This window comes from Leptodactylus fuscus, chromosome 2 (genome assembly GCF_031893055.1).
Source record: "Leptodactylus fuscus isolate aLepFus1 chromosome 2, aLepFus1.hap2, whole genome shotgun sequence".
NCBI classification, from domain to species: Eukaryota; Metazoa; Chordata; class Amphibia; order Anura; family Leptodactylidae; genus Leptodactylus; species Leptodactylus fuscus.
The window spans coordinates 80240714-80255638 of NC_134266.1; the positions used below are offsets into that span (position 1 = coordinate 80240714).

The 14925-nt window shown below is 43.0% G+C and overlaps 1 protein-coding gene across 1 annotated transcript in view; it reads right to left on the bottom strand.

Moving 5' to 3' along the window:
• Positions 1 to 14925, bottom strand: part of ST7L (suppression of tumorigenicity 7 like) — a 109389-nt gene that overhangs the window by 92398 nt on the left and 2066 nt on the right. Inside the window, exons 2-3 of the mRNA XM_075264064.1 lie at positions 7990 to 8072; positions 1529 to 1691 (exon numbers count right to left, since the gene is read on the bottom strand). Of these exons, the coding sequence (XP_075120165.1) occupies positions 1529 to 1691; positions 7990 to 8072 (246 nt within the window). The remainder of the gene's footprint in view (positions 1 to 1528; positions 1692 to 7989; positions 8073 to 14925) is intronic.

A 14925-nucleotide genomic window follows, 5' to 3' on the forward strand; every position in this document is an offset into this window, starting at 1 on the left:
GGGCTAAAGAACACAAGGAATGGACATTAGACCAGTGCAAATCTGTGCTTTGGTCTGATAAGTCCAAATTTGAGATCTCTGGTTCCAACAATCGTGTCTTTGTTCGACACAGAAAAGGTGAACGGATGGACTCTACATGCCTGGTTCCCACTGTGAAGCATGGAGGAAGAGGAGGTGCTTTGCTGGTGGCACTGCTGGGGATTTATTCAAAATTGAAGGCATACTGAACCAGCATGGCTACCACAGCATCTTGCAGCAGCATGCTATTCCATCCGGTTTGCCTTTAGTTGGACCATCATTTATTTTTCAACAGGACAATGACTCCAAACACACCTCCAGGCAGTGAAAGGGCTATTTGACCAAGAAGGAGAGTGATGGGGTGCTACTCCAGATGACCTGGCCTCCACAGTCACCAGACCTGAACCCAATCGAGATGGTTTGGGGTGAGCTGGACCGCAGAGTGAAGGCAAAAGGGCCAACAAGTGCTAAGCATCTCTGGGAACTCCTTCAAGACTGTTGGAAGACCATTTCCGGTGACTACCTCTTGAAGCTCATGAAGAGAATGCCAAGAGTGTGCAAAGCAGGAATCAAAGCAAAAGGTGGCTACTTTTAAGAACCTAGACTATAAAACATATTTTCAGTTGTTTCACACTTTTTTAAGTATATAATTCCACATGTGTTAATTCATAGTTTTGATGCCTTCAGTGTGAATGTACAATTTTCATAGTCATGAAAATACAGAAAAAAACTCTTTGAATGAGAAGGTGTGTCCAAACTTTTGGTCTGTACTGTATGCAAATCTGTTTTCCAGGATGTAATTAGGAAACCAGTGCCTCTGTTCGCTGTCTCTTAGGACAGCCCCCTTAACATCATGTATGACTTTTTTCAATAAACCTAATAACATGGTGCAGGGATTATTGCCAAACTAGTATTTCTATTCCAAAAGGAACATATTCCCAGCTGTGGACAGCACTGTTCGATCTCATCAACACAGCGTAGAGATACTAGTTTGGCAGGGTGAGAGACTATAGACCAGGTTCAAGGGATAATAACACTCCTTAGGGAGTGAGCACCTTTACAGGCATATGGAGACTTACAAACCTTTTTCGCTCCTAAGAGACAGCGAACAGAGGCACTGTATTCCTAATTACATCCTGGAAAGTAGATTTGCACTAAGCTTTACATAGATTACTGCAATATATTAGAAAAATGAATCTAGTTACTTTCTGAAACTTGGTGTCTTTAATTAAAGCAAAGTAATCACAAATCAGCATTTGCAGCTTTTTAGGTGTCTTGAGGAGCAGAAAGCATGAGATTTGCCAACTAAGCAACACTGAGTCATTGCACTTCACGCTACACCCGTGACCCCAGATGGAAACTATACTGTGGAACTTCTGCTTTGTAAGAATAGCAAGCCTATGCTTTCTATTTTGTGATGCCGGTGACACCAATGCTAATTGTTCCATTTATGTGCTGGACGTGACAGTATTAGGAAATGCACGTGCTATTTTCTGTCACTGATAGTCACCTGACAGCGTTTGCCGGCTAGTCTCATTGTCTCCAGAACTAGGGAAGAAACCCTCTGCAGAAGCTCCAGGATCGATCCCGCCCATCAAAGGACGTAAATGATTTACAGATACTTGTTCAATGAAAGATGTGCCGTATTTCCGGAAGTAACACCATTCAAAAATCTAAAAGACAAGAGAAACATATAAGGAGTTAGTGAACACGGCATTTACACCAAAGTCTGCTGTTTAATGTAACAGGAAAATCATGACTGCGCTCTTCCAGAAATAGTACTATACCCGCTCACAGATTGAACCTGACTTTACAGCTCAGAGTCAATAAAGTGAATGGGTCTCAGCTGCAATAACAAACAAAACCTGTAGACAATTGTGTTGCTACTTGCTATATGTCACTTATTGAAGCAGATACTGCACAGACACTGTGGCAGGTTACCACATGTACAAACCCATCTCATATCAAACTAAGTCTGCAGCAGAAATCCATGTCAAGTAATGTGGCCCTCATTGAGGCAGGTTACACACTAAACTGTAGCAAGTCACTGCATGTGTGAAGCTGCAGCTGAAATTCGAGTGTAGGAAAAAAAATGTCATCTGAATATAATCTGAGAGGGCATTCACACTACGTATACTGAAGCTTATTCTGAACGTAAAACACGTTCAGAATAAGCGGCGTATAAAGCAGCTCCATTCATTTCTATGGGAGCCGGCATACGAGCGCTCCCCATAGAAATGAATGGGAAGTGTTCGGCAGTCCTGCTGTAACGCCGGCGTGTACGGCTGTGATACACGCTGGCGTTACGTAGTGTGAATGCACCCTAAGGGTGCATTCACACTGAGTAAACGCTAGCTTATTCTGAACGTAAAACACGTTCAGAATAAGCGGCGTCTAAAGCAGCTCCATTCATTTCTATGGGAGCGGGGATACGAGCGCTCCCCATAGAAATGAATGGGCTGCTTCTTTCACTCCGTGCAGTCCCATTGAAGTGAATGGGGAGTGCCGGCGTGTACGCTCCGGCATGAGCAGAGCTTGCCGTATACGCCGGCACTCCCCATTCACTTCAATGGGACTGCACGGAGTGAAAGAAGCAGCCCATTCATTTCTATGGGGAGCGCTCGTATCCCCGCTCCCATAGAAATGAATGGAGCTGCTTTAGACGCCGCTTATTCTGAACGTGTTTTACGTTCAGAATAAGCTAGCGTTTACTCAGTGTGAATTCACCCTAAGCGTGTATTGACACATTGTGTCTAAGTTACGGTTTGATTACAGTTTTTTTGTTGTTTTATTTTTTTAAGGGATTCTATCATTAAAATGACCTTTTTTTGTCCCTAACACGTAGGAATAGCCTTAAGAAAGGCTATTCTTCTCCTACATTTAGACATCTTCTCTGTCCCGCCGTTCGGTAAAAATCTCCAGCACCGCATCCATCTTCGTTTGGAATGGCCTCTTCATCTGGAACAGCTTACGCTTGCGGCCACAAAAGAATGGCTGTGGGCATGTGCAGTTAGCTCTGCCCGAGGGTAGATGCGTAGAAATTTGGCCCCAGCGCCGGAAGAAGATGCGTGAAGAGGCCGTTCCAGAAGAAGATAGATGCGTCGCTGGAGAGTTGTTTCGCAGCATTGGGGACGTTCCCAGTGCTGTTTGAGTGTTGGGGCCCGCCCCCAGTGCTGCGAGAGAACTCATTTGCATACAAAGAAAAAGATTTCTACCGAATGGCGGCGCGGAGAAGACATCCAAAGGTAGGAGAATAGCCTTTCTTAAGGTTATTCCTACGTGTTAGAGACAAAAAATGTCATTTTAATGATAGAATCCCTTTAACCCTTTCCCGACATCCGCCGTAATAGTACGGCGCATGCCGGTTGTGTAACTATGGCAGCCGCCGGATGTCTACTGCTTTACACAGTAGACAACTGGCGCTAATGCCTCCCCGGACCAATCGGAGGCTTTAACTCTTCCGGCACCTCGGTCAAAGCTGACCGAGCCGCCATTTTCCTGGCGGCGCATAGGAGCCACCATTTTCTTGGTGATCGCTGGCACCCGGAGTAAGCTCCGGCGCCGACGTCACGTTACTATGACATCCAGGAACCTTGTGAAGGCTCCACAGCTTGTCATTAATTTGCTTCTATAGCAGGCTATGCTACATGGAATATGGCGACTTTTAGAAAAAAAAAATTTTTAACACAGTTTTGGATTTTTTTTAAGGGGTAAAAATGTAAATAAAACCATATAAATTGGGTATCCTCGGAATTGTACCGAATCACAGAATACAGGGGACGTCATTTTGGCTGCACAGTGAACGCCATAAAACCAAAACCTGTAAGAAAGTTGCAGAAATGCATTTTTTCTTCAAATCCATCCGAATCTGATTTTTTTCCCAGCTTCCCAGTACATTATATAGAATAATTAATGATGGCATCATGAAGAAAAATTTGTCCTGCAAAGATTAAGACCTCATATGGCACTGAGAGTGGAGAAATAAAAAAGTTACGGGCTTTAAAAGGAGGGGAGTCAAAAACGAAAATCAAAAAATGCCATTGGCGGGAAGGGGTTAAATAGCAAGGAAAGCTATTAGAAAGCAATAAGGCTGACACCATATATTGTGGAAAAGCCGAGTATTTTGTTACAGAATTTGCTGTGGTTATTTGAACCAAAACCAGGAATAAATTTAGAAAGGTTGAGTATACTTTCTTCATTGATTTTTCCAATTCATTTTGGAGCCATTCCTGGTTTTGGCTTTAAGAAAAACAAAAAAAAGCAGCTTTTCCACAATGTGTATCCTCAGTCTAATGAAGAAATTACAATACACTTGGTATTCCTACAAGTGATGGCTTTTCCTCAGCGTGAGAAGAATGCAATAATGTTCTCAGCACTCCTTTATCATTTTTTAAGTAATAACTTGCTCCTTCATTAACCCTTCATCCACTTAACAAACCATTCATTCATCTAATTATTAAAAAAAGAAAAATTAAAATGAATGAGAGACTGGCAAATTTCTTGCTCCACTAATTCGGAACCAATATTTCCAGCAGTAAACACCCACATACAGTGAAATAACCTTCTGTTTTCCTCCTCCTAAGAAGAGCAGTAATAAGGTAATTACAGCCAATTATCTGAATTACTAAAATAATAAGTAGATGCTCATCTTCCAGTCCAAGTGCCCCTTAAGCTCCTTCTGTCTACTCAAATATTACCTATAATTTAATGAATCATACTAAATCCTGCTTAACATTGACTTTAATTGAGCCCTCTCATTAAGTAACAGATAAACTTATAGAAAAAAATAAATAAATACAACGGGATTTCCAGGTCCAGGACACTATCCTCATCGTATTCACTGCTGTACGGACATGGCTGTATAAACAGATCTTATAGAGCACCATTCAAAATCATTATGGTTCTCCATTCTGTGTGCTGCTAAGCTCTTTCCTCCCATTGAAGAATACTCTAGAAGGCCAGAGCCCCTGCCAAAAATGCGGTGTTTACAGTCACTGTATAGTGGATGGGATTCTAGCGATATAATTGAAGCAGAAAGTCTGAAGAGGAAACTACTGTGATGCGTTTTTTGTGCTGCGTTTTTTTCCCACGCTGCAAATTTGATCTTCAAAGAATTAACACATGAACAAAAAAAACAAAACAAAAAAACAAAACAAACAAACAAAAAAAACCCAACAACTCTGTACACTTCTGTATGTCACCAGAAACCCAAGGCCTGGTAAAGGCATTGTATAATACAAATCACATCGGTAATATGACATCCTAGGACTAAGGATTGTATAATGTACTGCAACTTTCAAGCATTCCTTCTTTTCTGTATATATTATTGTAAGCCGATGGCTGGTAAGGTAATGGAGGGGGTGTACATCTCACCCAGACTACCAAGGTGGGTGAGATGAGAAAACTCCAGAAGGCATGTTTGTTCTCAGCAGACAACTTTTGTCTGCTGAGCATTTTAGTAAATGCTCAGTATTGGGCTGGATTTTTAGGAATGACACGTAGGTTGGTCGTGGGACCTGTCATTCCACCGCGCCCCCCCCCTCCAGTCCACACTTTGGGGATGTTTCGGCAGCGACTCAGCTGCAGAGAAACTGCTCATCCAGGAGGCTTAAGAAGTAGCTCCAGCAGCAGATCTTGGCTGGAGAGCCAAAGAGAGAAGTCATATTTTTGGAACTGTGTCCTGAATGATTCTACTGGCTTTTTGGATTTCTGTTACTCTAGGTGAGGTAACCTATCCTATGTTTAGTTAGAGCCTAGCCGGGCAGGTATTTATTTTTCTATTGTTTCCTTTTGTTGCTGCACTATATTTCTGAGTGAAAATAAAACTCTACCTTTGTTTTGGACTAAAGAAACTGGACTTTTGTGTCTATGCCACCCCACCTAGCAACCCCAAACCCTGACAGTATATAAAAATATGACCCAAACTATCAGCATTATAGATCCCCATGCTCCTAGTACAGGTCCTTAAATCTACAACTGGGAGAGGATTTGCGGCACTTCTACAAACCGTATAATACACCAACATGGTGGGACAACTAAAGGATTGTCTTATCTTATCCTATTATAAAGGTTTATTCAGACCTCTGTAATGGGATCATTTGACTTTTGTATCACTTTGTAGTATGTAGAGTAGACTGGTCTATTGTCTAACAAAGCCCACAGAAAATGATGGAACTGCTATTGGCATTGAGTTTTCTGGACAAATAAACACGGTCAAGTTAAGGTAAATGATCAATGTCAATCTTGTTATCAGTGATCAAAAATGTTCTCCGGCTTCTTACATCCTGCTCACTACTAGGCTAGTCTTCCTTGCAACTGAATTCTACATTTCTATGTCCACTAGCTGGTTAAAGAAAAGGTATGAGACAACATAGCCATGCTATAGAACAGGGGTAGGGAACGTACGGCTCTCCAGCTGTTGTAAAACTACAACTCCCAGCATGCATACTGGCTCTGCTGTTCTTGGAACTCCCATAGAAGTGAATGCAGCATGATGGGAGTTGTAGTTTCACAGCAGCTGGAGAGCCGAAGGTTCCCTATCCTTGCTATAGGATATCAGTCATTAGAACGCAGCTCAGGAACTCGTTGACGGCAATGTGGCGCCACCTTGAGGGCTTCCAGTTTATAACTATTGTCCCACGCAACAAAGACTCAGATCAGACGTGACTGTCACTAACCGTGACCAGAGCAGACAATACATACTGCATTATTAATTCTACATTTGGAATATGGTCACCTACATGAGGGATTTTTTGTTTGTTTTTACAAAAATATCAGCAATGCTCTGAGATGTAAAAACTGGATCCCAACAGTCGGTCCATCAGACGTATCCCCTATTCACAGAATAGTTGGTGAAGTATAAAGTGCAACCTGTTTAGCAAGGCTTTTATTTTTCTTGACATTTTCATTTTGAAGCAAAGGGGACAATATAAGCAACTTTAGTTTGTTTGTTTTTTTAACCCATTCAGTTTCTGCCAAAATCAGGCTAAAACTAAACATCCCTTCCAGTGGTAGCATTTTTCAGTTTTCCTATTTGACTTCCCGCCTTCCAAAACCCATAACTTTTCCATTCACAGAGCCATAGGAGGGCTCTGCATAATGGTACTATTCGGAAATGGGGTGGAATTCGAGAAACAGTGCATTTATGTAACTTTCTTACGGGCTTTGTTTTGTACAACATGTCACCTGCATTCTATATCTTGATAGGATTCCGGGAATATCAAATGTACATGGTTTTATTTACATTTTAACTAGAGATGAGCGAACACTGTTTGGATCAGCCGATCCGAACAGTACGCTCCCATAGAAATGAATGGAAGCACCTGTGACTCCGGCCGGCAAAGTCAGCGTCACAGGTGCTTCCATTCATTTCTATGGGAGTGTGCTGTTCGGATCGGCTGATCCGAACAGTGTTCGCTCATCTCTAATTTTAACCCCTTAACAAAAATCCAAACCTTCGCTATTTTTTTTTCCTCAATGTCGTCACATTCTGATGCCTGCAACTTTTTTTTTAATATATTTTCATGAACAAAGATGCATAGGGTGTGAGGTTTTTTTTGCAGCGCACTGTCGGCTTTCCAGCACTATATAGAACTGCCTGTGCCCCAAACCATGAAAGGTCCTCTTTAATTACGGATCATAGATTTCTGTCTTGTTTATAGTCCTTCAGGCATGGCTCTGCTCAATGATAAGGATATAACAGGAGAGGTATCAGTGACTGGGGAGGGAATAGGAGAGAAGAGAAGATATTGTTTTGATTATATAGCAGTGCCCTCAGAAGCAACTCTAAGCACATTACTTATATTTTTTTTCATTACAATATCTGCAACATTAACAGTAGTTGTGCAGCATTGTACCACATCACATACTGTAAGTGTGAACTTGTCCTTAGTTTTGTGAATCACAGTTGTGTATTAAAAAATGAATATCTGGCAATATTTTCCAAGTAGCCCTAGGTATGACTATACCTACCAAGATTAACCCAGATATGAGCGATGATGTTCCTGTAAGAGCAACGTAGAATTTTGGAGTCAATGTGTTAATGAATCCAGTCACTAAAACAGAAAAAAACAGAAGCCAGTTAGAAAAAAAACAAAAATGTATGCATGTCCATAGTTCACAATATCCAGAATCTCTAGCCCACAAACTCACCCATCACCCTCTTAAAACATATATATATATATATATATATCTCTGTGCAATATGTATTTTGCTAAACAGTAAACAAATAAACGAAAATGTAGACATTTCACATGGGTTGCAGAATATACAGTAAAATCTACAATCTCAGTGACTCACATGCCCACTGCCAAAGCAGTACTGTGAATGGGCATATGTTTATTCTTCAGGCTATATTCAGATACAGTGGAGGTTTTTCGACTGTGGTTTTGGTGGGACTCTGCAGGGTATCACTAAGAAATCTTTGCCACTTGTTGATGCCACAAAAGTGTGAGGAAACAGGAGCATTTCCCAGCATATTAATCACAGTTACAGCATACCACAAACTTGGTGTGAAAATCACCTAAAATAATAATAATATAATAAATTTTATTTATATAGCACCAACATATTCCGCAGCACTGTTCAATTTGTAAGGGTTCAAACAGACAGAAAGATACATAACAAAGAAAGTCATTCCACACAATGGGACTGAGAGCCCTGCTCGCAAGAGCTTACAATCTATGAGGTAGAGGGGGTGACACAAGAGGTAGCAGGGGCAGCATTGCTTATGCAGAGGTCAGACAATTTTGTAGTAGAGGTGACTGTCATTACACAAACAAAACTTTATGAGCCGTCATCAGTCGTGTCCATTGCCATGTGGATGGAGCTTGGACATATAAAATTAGCCTGAAATGGCATCATGTGGGGTAATGTGGGAGCTGGAACAGAGGAGGGTTAGATTTTGGGGATTCTAATTACGGTACGGAAGGGTTTACATTAGGAATTGTGATAGGCCTGGCTGAAAAGATGTGACTTTAGTTTGCGTTTGAAGCTGTAGAAATTGGGAGTTAATTTGATTGTCCGGGGTAGAGCATTCCAGAGAAGTAGTGCAGCTCAGGAGAAGTCTTGTATATGAGCGTGGGAGGTTCTGATAATAGAGGATGTAAGTGTTAGGTCATTGAGTGAGCGGAGAGCACGGGTTGGGCGGTAGACAGAGATGAGGGAGGAAATGTATGGGGGTGCGGCATTATGGAGAGCCTTGTGGATGAGGGTGATAAGTTTATATTTTATTCTATATTGAATAGGCAGCCAATGTAGCGACTGGCACAGACCCGAGGCATCGCTGCAGCGTCTAGACTGATAGATGAGCCTGGCCGCTGCATTCAGAATAGATTGTAGAGGGGAGAGTTTAGTGAGGGGAAGACCGATTAGTAAGGAGTTACAGTAGTCAAGGCGAGAATGAATCAGAGAGACAATAAGTGTCTTTAGTGTATCTCTGGTGAGGAAAGGGCGTATTCTGGAGATGTTTTTGAGGTGGAGGTGACATAAGCGTGCAAGTGGTTCAATATGGGGGGGGGGGGTGAAGGAAAGGTCTGAGTCTAAAATAAGTACATATAACAAAGGAACATTTTGTGTCATTATACAACACACCAGTAGATGGCATACTGAGACCTGTGCAATTCCACTTGATTAGCTCAGTAAAATAAAACAATAAACCAAACAAAAACCCTAAAATATTTTATTAGTGGGAAACTGGCCTTTAAAAGGATGTACAATACATATGTGAAATGATGGCAATTCATTTTTTTCACATTGCAAAATATTAATGGTATACATATAGTTTGTGCAATTGTATGATTTCCGATTTTATAATTTCATAAAGGAAAAAAGGATTTAACATATAAAACAGGAAAACATGAAGCACTATATAGCATCAACACTAGTTTGACTTAAAGTGATTGTTAAAATATGGTCTTTTAGTACTAAGAAAAATGGAATCATAGGCCACAAAATGAAGGCTAAATGCAATGCAATGGCTACATGTTGTGCATATGTCAGTACACCAAGAAATGAAATGAATGGGCTGCTTCTTTCACTGCGAGCAGTCCCATTGAAGTGAATGAGAAGTGCCGGCGTATACGGCAAGCTCTGCTCATGCCGGAGCGTACACGCCGGCACTCCTCATTCACTTCAATGGGACTGCTCGGAGTGAAAGAAGCAGCCCATTAATTTCTATGGGGAGCGCTCGTATGCCGGCTCCCATAGAAATGAATGGAGCTGCTTTATACGCCGCTTATTCTGAACGTGTTTTACGTTCAGAATAAGCTAGCGTTTACTCAGTGTGAATGCACCCTAAGTGGCCAGAAAACATGCATACAGTGCATCGGCATCCAGTCGTGGCATTCAACTACGAATTAGACACAAATTAATGGACCTAGTTGGGAAGGAGTGTCGCGCCGCGGAATCCGACTCAAGGAAGGGCATGTCGCTTCTTTTTTCTGCGACCAGGAATAAACTGCTCACACAAAAAGGAACCCATTGATTTCAATGGGAGGCGGTTTTTTGAGCCAGATTTTGACACGGATTCCATGACAAAATCCAGACCAAACCCCCCTTTCCCCGTTTGAACCCGGCCTAATTCATAAAAAATGTAGAGACATGGAACAAACTACGCGTCTAATTAATTATACAATATCAATAATTCCCAAGGCATAATGAAAAGTACAGAAACTAAAGGAAAAAAAAATAAAAAATTGATCCGCATTTCACAGACATGAAAAATGGATCAAACACAGACAACACAACCCATGTGCCGTCTGTGATGAATAAAACATTACATGTCTACTAAGCACGTAAATAAACCCTAAGTCTGCAATCTCTGAATCAGCATCAGAGAATGGATGCCACTGACATATAGTACCATATTTTACGGACTATAAGGCGCATTGCCCATGAGCGCCTTATAGTCCGTCTCGGTTCATATATAAGGCGCACCAGACTATAAGCCGCAGTCCGGTGCGCATTATATGTTATTGAAAGCAGCGGCAGGCAGACTTTGCCAGTGGCCGCTTAACCCCCGCGTGCCAGCCGCTTCTATTGGAAGCGCTCGGCAGGCGAGGAGGGGCTCTATCAGCAAAATCATGCTGATAGAGCCCAACCATAAAAGTTATATTAAACTACCCCCCCCCCCCCCCCCCGTTTTAAAATAAAACCCTGAAACAGAATGTGAAACTTACCGACCGGTGCAGGGTGGGCGGGCATTCAGGCCTCCTCTTCCTCCGATGTTCCGTCCTCCTCCTCCGGCGCTCGCTAACTGATAATGGCCTGGGCGCATGCGCAATATCATAATGCTTCTACTACGGCTACTGCGCATGCGCCCAGGCCATTATCAGTTAGCGAGCGCCGGAGGAAGTGGTCAGGACATCGGAGGAAGAAGAGGCCTGAATGCCCGCCCTGCACCGCTCGGTAAGTTTCACGTTCTGTTTCACGCCGGCGTGACAGCAGGGCTGCCGGACACTTCCCATTCATTTCTATGGGAGCCGGCATGCGAGCGCTCCCCATAGAAATGAATGGACTGCTTTTTTCCATTCATTTCTATGGGGAGCGCTTGCATGCCGGCTCCCATAGAAATGAATGGGAAGTGTCTGTCCATTCATTTCTATGGGGAGCGCTCGCATGCCGGCTCCCATAGAAATGAATAGGAAGTGTCCGGCAGCCCTGCTGTAACGCCGGCGTGTACGGCTGTGATACACGCCGGCGTTCCGTAGTGTGAATGCACCCTTACGGTGCCTTTTATGTATGTACGGAAGCGGCACGCAGACTTTGCCGCTGCTTCCATCCATATATAAGGCGCACCGGACTATAAGCCGCACTTACGATTTCTGAGGAAATCGTAGGTTTTTATGTGCGCCTTATAGTCCGGAAAATACGGTATATTGTGGACTGCCAGGTTAATTTTTGCCCAGGACATATCTCATTCTCCAAGGATGGCACTTCAGTAGACTCAGATGTAAAACATAGGCCCTTGTATCTCAGACTGTATATCACCTAGAATCGTGAAGGCTAACCTATAGTACTTGTGCCAAAGGGGGGACACAGAGCACTCTAGGCTCCAACCAGCCCACACACATCGAACGCTCACTAGCAGGGAATACAGCTGTCCCAGATTCCCCAGTGAGCAAGTGACCTTTTCAATTGTATGTGGTCGCAGGGAGTGCGACCGCTACCAGAAGGGTAGGGGACCACCGGCCAGCTGGAGATGACCGGGGCCCCGCAATACTATAATAGCAGTAAGGGACAGCCAGGTTCCCCAACCGTTAAACATGTTAATTGAAAGGTCCTCAGCAATACTTAGCAATAGTAGCCTAACCTCTGGGGAACACTGCCTTTCACAGAGAGAAGAGTACCAAAGAGGATGCTGGAGAGAGCTGGAGTGAAGGTACCCAGGAGAAGAGCGGCAAGGAGAGAATAGGTTTTTTATTTTTACTCCCCTCCCCCCGGGCTTCAGCTTATTAAACGCTGGGGTTTGAGGAGATCCCAGGATATAATGATGGTAGCGAAACAAATTTCGTGGGATTATCATGGAGCAGCTCGAGGGGGCCACTGTGAAGCAGATTGTACTGTGTGGGGGTCCTTCGCTATTCACTTCACACAATATATGTTTTATAGCAGACAGGAATTATTATTATAAGCTGTAATAACATTACATATAAAACAGTTCCTGTGCGATGTAAATACATAAGGAGTGAGGACACTCACAAAAGTACCACACTGATTGGCAGAGGTCCTGGGTGTTGTACCCCTAATGCACTCTTAGATCTAATAAAGGGATTCTATAATTAGAATCCAGTATTTTAATAATAACACATAGGAATAGCTTTAAGAAAGGCTATTCCTCTCCTACCTTTAGAAGTTTTCTCTGCGCCGCCATTTGGTAGATATTCCCGGTTTTCTTTCAGCACTGGAGGTGGTCCCCAGCACTCAAACAGCACTGGGGACGTCCCCTGTGCTGCTTGAAAACTCTCCAGCACCGCCTCATCATCTTCTGGTACGCCTCTTCTTCCGGCGCTGATCTTCTAAACCCCAGGCATGGCAGAGCTAACTGTGCATGCCTGGCATATACAGAAGACCAGTGCAGCTGACTCTGCCATCGGGCTTCGGGCAGAGTTGACTACGCATGTCTGCGGCCATTTTCTTGTGGCCACAGACATGCGCAGTTAGAACTGTCCGAAGCCCAATGGCAGAGCTGACTTGCATGCATGGGATTTAGAAGACCAGCACCGGAAGAAGAGGCGTGCCAGAAGAAGATCAGGCGGGGATGGAGAGTTTTCAAGCAGCACAGGGGAAGCCCCCAAGGCTGTTTGAGCGCTGGGGACCGTGAATATAACCGAACAGCAACACGGAGAAGACATCTAAAGGTAAGACAGGAATAGCCTCTCTTAAGGCTATTCCTACGTGTTAGTAATACAGTCCTATGAAAAAGTTTGGGCACCCCTATTAATCTTAATCATTTTTAGTTCTAAATATTTTGGTGTTTGCAGCAGCCATTTCAGTTTGCTATATCTAATAACTGATGGACACAGTAATATTTCAGGATTGAAATGAGGTTTATTGTACTAACAGAAAATGTGCAATATGCATTAAACCAAAATTTGACCAGTGCAAAAGTATGGGCACCTCAACAGAAAAGTAACATTAATATTTAGTAGATTCTCCTTTCGCAAAGATAACAGCCTCTAGTCGCTTCCTGTAGCTTTTAATCAGTTCCTGGATGAAGGTATTTTGGACCATTCCTCTTTACAAAACAATTCAAGTTCAGTTAGGTTTGATGGTCGCCGAGCATGGACAGCCCGCTTCAAATCATCCCACAGATGTTCAATGATATTCAGGTCTGGGGACTGGGATGGCCATTCCAGAACATTGTAATTGTTCCTCTGCATGAATGCCTGAGTTGATTTGGAGCGGTGTTTTGGAGCATTGTCTTGCTGAAATATCCATCCCCGGCGTAACTTCAACTTCGTCACTGATTCTTGAACATTATTCTCGAGAATCTGCTGATACTGAGTGGAATCCATGCGACCCTCAACTTTAACAAGATTCCCGGTGCCGGCATTGGCCACACAGCCCCAAAGCATGATGGAACCTCCACCAAATATTACAGTGGGTAGCAAGTGTTTTTCTTGGAATGCTGTTTTTTTTGGACGCCATGCATAACGCCTTTTTGTATAACCAAACAACTCAATCTTTGTTTCATCAGTCCACAGGACCTTCTTCCAAAATGAAGCTGGCTTGTCCAAATGTGCTTTTGCATACCTCAGGCGACTCTGTTTGTGGCGTGCTTGCAGAAACGGCTTCTTTCTCATCACTCTCCCATACAGCTTCTCCTTGTGCAAAGTGCGCTGTATTGTTGGCCGATGCACAGTGACACCATCTGCAGCAAGATGATGCTGCAGCTCTTTGGAGGTGGTCTGTGGATTGTCCTTGACTGTTCTCACCATTCTTCTTCTCTGCCTTTCTGATATTTTGCTTGGCCTGCCACTTCTGGGCTTAACAAGAACTGTCCCTGTGGTCTTACATTTCCTTACTAAGTTCCTCACAGTGGAAACTGACAGGTTAAATCTCTGAGACAACGTTTTGTATCCTTCCCCTGAACAACTATGTTGAGCAATCTTTGTTTTCAGATTATTTGAGAGCGGGCTGTCCATGCTCGGCCACCATCAAACTTAACTGAACTTGAATAGTTTTGTAAAGAGGAATGGTCCAAAATACCTTCATCCAGGAACTGATTAAAAGCTACAGGAAGCGACTAGAGGCTGTTATTTTTGCCAAAGGAGGATCTACTAAATATTAATGTCACTTTTCTGTTGAGGTGCCCATACTTTTGCACCGGTCAAATTTTGGTTTAATGCATATTGCACATTTTCTGTTAGTACAATAAACCTCATTTCAATCCTGAAATATTACTGT